Source organism: Glycine soja, chromosome 20 (assembly GCF_004193775.1).
Source record: "Glycine soja cultivar W05 chromosome 20, ASM419377v2, whole genome shotgun sequence".
Lineage (NCBI taxonomy): Eukaryota > Viridiplantae > Streptophyta > Magnoliopsida > Fabales > Fabaceae > Glycine > Glycine soja.
In genome coordinates this window covers 37,163,590-37,169,263 of record NC_041021.1, presented here as the reverse complement: position 1 = coordinate 37,169,263, position 5,674 = coordinate 37,163,590, and the positions used below count along the sequence as shown (strand labels likewise).

The following is a 5,674-nucleotide window of genomic DNA, read 5'->3' as shown; positions in this document are numbered from 1 at the left end:
AAGGATTGTATTTAATATTTCATTTCTGTTACTTCTTTTTTACTTACCTCTTTGTAGATGAGGGGGTAGAATGGGAAGACGATACGTAGAGTTGATGCCGGGGGTGACTTAATAACAATAGTGAATTAATGACAACCCAAACTCCCAGTTCACTAAGGAAAAATAAAATAAAACCAAACAGGCCTAATATAAAATAGGGCACCTATTCATGGTTGGATTAGAGTGACGCCGGCATTCATTATTATTATTATTTTTCATGTTAAGCATTCATTTCTTTATTGTTGTATGGGAAATTAGGATGCTTAGATTAGAAGTTCTGCTATCTATGTTTATGGGCCACAAACAATTATTTATGATTCTAGAGAGTTCCATTTTGGAGTGCACAAGGGAGTTTGGTTAACCTTGGCTTGGTTTGATCACACTCCCACTCATCACGCGGCACGTGTAGTCCATGAATACTTATTACTATTCTATTAATAATCAACAATGAGATACTACTCCCAACTTGCATAATCTACATTAAGTAATCTTATTCCACTGGAATAAAATTGGTGAAATCAAAGAAAATTACTATTCCCATAATTAACGATGGGATCCTACTCTCAACTTGCATAATCTACATCATGTAATTTTATTCCAGATAATAACTGGCATAACATTGGTGAAATCAAAGCAAACCATGTATTTTTTGCTAGACTACTAATCACATAAGCAAGCACAATCAATCTCACAGCTCCATTAGATGCTGTTGAAGGTAATGCATAATCGGATTTAGATGATTGCATGAAAAGCTCCAGATCAGAGTAATTTAAAGATTAAGCCTCCATGAGCTGCAAAGAATGGAGCAAATACCAATGATTCAACTGCCATGAGCTTGATCAAAATGTTAAGTGAGGGACCCGAAGTATCTTTAAGAGGGTCTCCAACAGTGTCACCTATGACAGCTGCTTTGTGAGCATCAGAGCCTTTTGGACCAAGTGATACAGCATGTGGGGTAGTACCAGCCTATAAGCACCAAAACAATGTACGAGTCATTTCTAAACGCCAGAAAGACAAAATGCAGTGAGTTCTTTATAGAATTTTTCATTGTCAAAGTTCTAGAGTTTTGTAAAACATTATCAAACCAAAAGTTGAATCGTAACATAAAGTTTCTTAGCTCTACCTCTATGTATTTCTTGGCGTTATCCCATGCACCACCAGTGTTTGAAGCTGAAATTGCCACCTGTGAAGAAGTGAAAATATCTCAACACAGTTGAATACTACTAATACCCAAGGCTCATGTTAGAAATGAACAAATATGATGCCATTTACCTGCACACCGGAAATGAGTGAACCAGCAAGAACCCCAGCAAGAGTCTCTACCCCAAAGAATGTTCCGGCAATAAGTGGCGTAAGCAAAACCAATGCACCAGGAGGGATCATCTCCTTAAGTGAGGCGTCAGTGGAAATTTTTACACAATTTGCATAATCGGGTTTTGCTCTTCCTTCTAAAAGACCGGGAATGGTATTGAATTGCCTACGAACTTCTTCAACCATTTTGAGAGCTGCACTCCCGACACTCTTCATTGTCATGGCTGAAAACCAGTAGGGAAGCATTGCTCCCACAATCAAACCTATAAAAACTTTTGGGGTCATCACATTCACTGTTTTGATGCCTGCTCTGCTCACATAAGCACCAAACAATGCAAGAGACACAAGTGCAGCTGATCCAATAGCAAAACCCTGTTAGAAAGGCACAACAGATTCAGCTTTCCACACAAGATAGGCAGTAATATGACTTGAGGTATTTTACTAGTTTCATACTCCAGTATTTGTGTTGGTAATTGATAATAGGAATCAAAATCCAACACTTTGTTTTCTACTCTTTCTATCGAAATTCTTTGTTTTATATAACAAGTTACCTTCCCTATAGCGGCTGTGGTGTTTCCAGCAGCATCGAGAGCATCAGTTCTTTCGCGTATCTCATGTCTCATTCCAGCCATTTCAGCAATACCCCCAGCATTATCACTGATTGGACCATAAGCATCGATGGCAAGACTAGTGGCCATGGTACTGAGCATTCCAAGTGCAGCAACAGCAATTCCATACATAGCGGCCAGGCTGAAGCTTACATAAATAGCAATAGCAATAGCAAATACGGGAATAATGACTGATTTATATCCCAGTGCCAATCCAAAAATCACATTTGTTGAAGCTCCAGTTCTGCAGGAATCTGCCACATCTTGAACTGGGCTGCAATTTGCAAATTAAATATGAATAACTATTTAGCAACTTAACATCTGAATATCTAATTCACTATGTGCCTATGTGGGTTATAGTTATTAGAGTCTTATGATTCACGATTTGATGCAACTCAGCTAACGAGCGATACATATTATAAGAAGAATCTCAAATGACTTTGAATATTATGATAAATGAATGAATCAATGTGATTTAGTATCATTGACATGAATCACACAATTCATGATTTTTTTTTCTTTTTCTACCTTTCTTTAACGAATCACACAATTCATTAAATTGTTAATGAAAAGGAATTGAAGGAGCACTATTGAATTTATCCTATTTGATTATTCTACTACTCAATTTGTCACTTATTCACCTAATGCATGCACTCTATTTGGCAGTTTTACTGCTTCATTTCATTCTTCCAAAATAGAGGCTTCATAGATATAACTTATAATTTTGTTTTATGAGACTTGTGGTTTAGCTGTTTTATCTATTTCTAGTTAAATTTTTTGAATACTATACAAAATTTATATGATATATTTTAAGTTATTTTTGTTATCTTTGAATCTTAATATTCAGCATACAAATTACGATTCATGGTTCAAAAATTAGCTTGACAATTCACAATCTAAATCTTAATTTGATAACCTTCATGTGGGTGTCTAAAAGCTAATGATTATGAGAAAATTTAAGCCATTTACAAGATCCAACTTTCTGAAAATTTAGGATAAATTTTAGATTTTAGGGAATTGATAGACTCCTCAGAAACTAGAAGGAAAGGGAGACAGAGGAACAGACCAGAAACAGAAGAAGGTTGCTCACCTGTAAGCATTGCTAGTGTAGTACTCTGTAATGTACCCAATTGCAAGTCCAGCCCATAAGCCAATAGCAACACAGAAGAAAAGGTGCCTGAAATTATGTAGTGACCAATGAACATGATTACAATTAAATCATATAATGACCAAACAATCTATACATATTGGCAAAGAGAGGAGGTCAGTTGAAATTTAGTCATACCAGTTTTTGACAACCTTTTTGGCTCCAAAGTTATAGAGGGTAAATTCTGATGGTAAGGCAGTGAAGCTGACTATGGCAATACCAGCAGTCATTAATATAGTTGAGATAAGAAGCTGTCTTTTCAAGGATGGTTCTATTTGGCTCACGTTTTTAATTTCAAACAGATCAGTTGCAAAAAGAGTCGTAATCAAGCAAACCACAATTCCCATGGAGCTTATGATGAGAGGATATGACATGGCTGTGTGATCATGATTTGTTCCAAACGATGATATGGATGCTACAAATAAAGCTGCACATGATGATTCTGCATAAGACCCAAATAAGTCTGAACCCATCCCAGCGATATCTCCAACATTGTCTCCTACGTTGTCTGCAATAACCTGGAAAGATCCATAGAACTTAATGACCACAAAATAACATTTATTTGTCATAGTTTGAAGTGACAAAATGATTACTTTAGTTTTTCAGATATTAAACTACAAAAGGAATATTTAATAGAATATAAAGAAAATTGCATGCTTAAAAAGACAACTTATGTACATTAAAGGCTCCCATAACTCCTATAACGAATAGAACTTTCTGATGATTAAGGAGAAAAGGATAAAAGAAATTACAGCTGGGTTGCGCGGATCATCTTCAGGGATATTGTGTTCAACTTTCCCCACCAGGTCAGCACCAACATCAGCTGCTTTGGTGTATATGCCACCTCCAACTCTTCCAAAGAGTGCCATTGATGAACCTCCAAGGCCATAGCCGGTGATAGACTCGTAAAGTCCCTCCCAGTCATCTCCATAATACAGTTTAAATAAATTGATGGTGATGTATAGCACCAACAGGCCATTTGCAGAAAGAAGAAAGCCCATCACTGCACCAGACCGGAAAGCAATAACAAAAGCCTTTCCTATTCCTTTCCTTGCTTCAAGAGTAGTTCTAGCATTGGCATAGGTCGCAATCTTCATTCCAAGAAAGCCAGAAAGGACAGAGGTTAGAGCACCAAGCAAGAATGCAACGGTGCTAAAGATGGCATTAGCAAGTGCTGGTTTACAAATATTGCCTTCATTGTAAGTGCAAGGTTCACTTTGTGTACTAAAGCCCTTCACAGATCCCAGAAAGACGAAAATTATTGCACCAAACACTCCCATGAAGATAGTCAGGTACTTATACTCGGTAAACAAAAATGAAGTAGCTCCTGGGAACATTTCAAAAAGAAATTCAGTTTTAGTTTGCATCTATCATAGCTAAATCCAATCATAAACTCATAAGAGAGAACGAGACAGCGCTCACCAACAGAAATGGCATGCTGGATTTCAGTACACTTATTGGTAACTTCAACACTCTGAACACCATTCTCCAACTCTGAATCTCCCATTAAGCTTTTTCTATATCCGTTGTCTGCTTCCGTGTGATCAGCAGAAGAGACTCTGACCCTTGACACCAAAAGCCATTGAAGCAAAGCAAACCCAATTCCAATAAACGCAGTCACAGGTATTAGAATTTGTGTAAGACCCTCGCTCAGCACAACCATTTCCAAATGCAGCAGTTGAAAATTATGTAGTAAACTTCTTGAGGTAATATAGCATAATTAAACACCAAGCTTTATAGCCTTAGAAAAAGTCTAGAAATTTTGTTATCCTAATGCTAGCTAGAGAAAAACAAGGGGAGCTTTCACGGCCCTCGGAATCTAAAATACTGGTTTTTTGAATGGTGGGTTTAGACTTAAAACAGGTTTCTACCGATGTTGATTCAGTGAACTGGCTGTTTATTAATAGTTAGGATATTTGCCATTTCAGTTCTTATCTATTTTCAATGGGCTGTGTATAAACTAATTCAACTTCTCTAATTATTCAAAATCTGCACGGATACAGATATCACCTATCCTTTTAATAAGAAGAAAAATTCAAACTGTTGCCCCAAAATATAAAAGTAAAACCGTGAACTCATTCTAAATATTTTTAATACCAGTTGATCGGTGCTTAAAAAGTTCTATACAAACTATAATAAAAGACGCATTAACACTTAAATAATTAAAGATTGCTTGCACAGTTGCTTGAATTGAACCAGAAAAATAATAGTGATCTTCGTAAGATGAAGTCATGGGATACAAATACAGACATCACCTTCACTGTTTAAGTGTTAACCCATGGTAAATATTTTATAAATGTTCTATATAAGTTTAGACAAAGAAACATGAGCTATTCAATAATTAGTGATTTCAAGTATAGTTGCTTGAATTGAACCAGGATAAGAATAATAATGCTTTTATACAAAAGATGAAATCATTGAATTGAAAAGCATGCCATTCAAAACCTGTCTAGAACCTTATGTGCTAAGAAACAGCGGCTCAGTTTCAAGGGACAAATCATAATCGAGTCACTTTCGCAAACTCTTTTATTCTAAGCCGCTTGTGAAAAAGTGAAAACAATGTGAGCTA

General features: G+C 36.3%; 1 protein-coding gene across 1 annotated transcript; it reads right to left on the bottom strand.

The window, feature by feature from the left end:
* Positions 1–473: 473 nt before the first annotated feature.
* Positions 474–5,472, bottom strand: LOC114402910 (pyrophosphate-energized vacuolar membrane proton pump 1-like). Its single transcript, XM_028365598.1, has 8 exons — positions 4,528–5,472; positions 3,858–4,432; positions 3,244–3,623; positions 3,049–3,135; positions 1,902–2,232; positions 1,312–1,722; positions 1,163–1,222; positions 474–1,005 (listed from the first exon to the last, which is right to left on the bottom strand). The coding sequence occupies exons 1-8, from the start codon at positions 4,766–4,768 to the stop codon at positions 799–801; spliced, it is 2,292 nt and encodes a 763-aa protein (XP_028221399.1). The 5' UTR covers positions 4,769–5,472; the 3' UTR covers positions 474–798.
* Between the last annotated feature and the right edge of the window lie 202 nt (positions 5,473–5,674).

Coding starts and splice junctions, on each gene's coding strand:
- LOC114402910 (XM_028365598.1), bottom strand. CDS start 4,768: ATGGTTGTGCTGAGCGAGGGTCTTACACAAATTCTAATACCTGTGACT. Junction 1,723..1,901: donor CCACAGCCGCTATAGGGAAG/GTAACTTGTTAT, acceptor CCTTTCTAACAG/GGTTTTGCTATTGGATCAGC. Junction 1,223..1,311: donor CACTCATTTCCGGTGTGCAG/GTAAATGGCATC, acceptor ACTTCTTCACAG/GTGGCAATTTCAGCTTCAAA.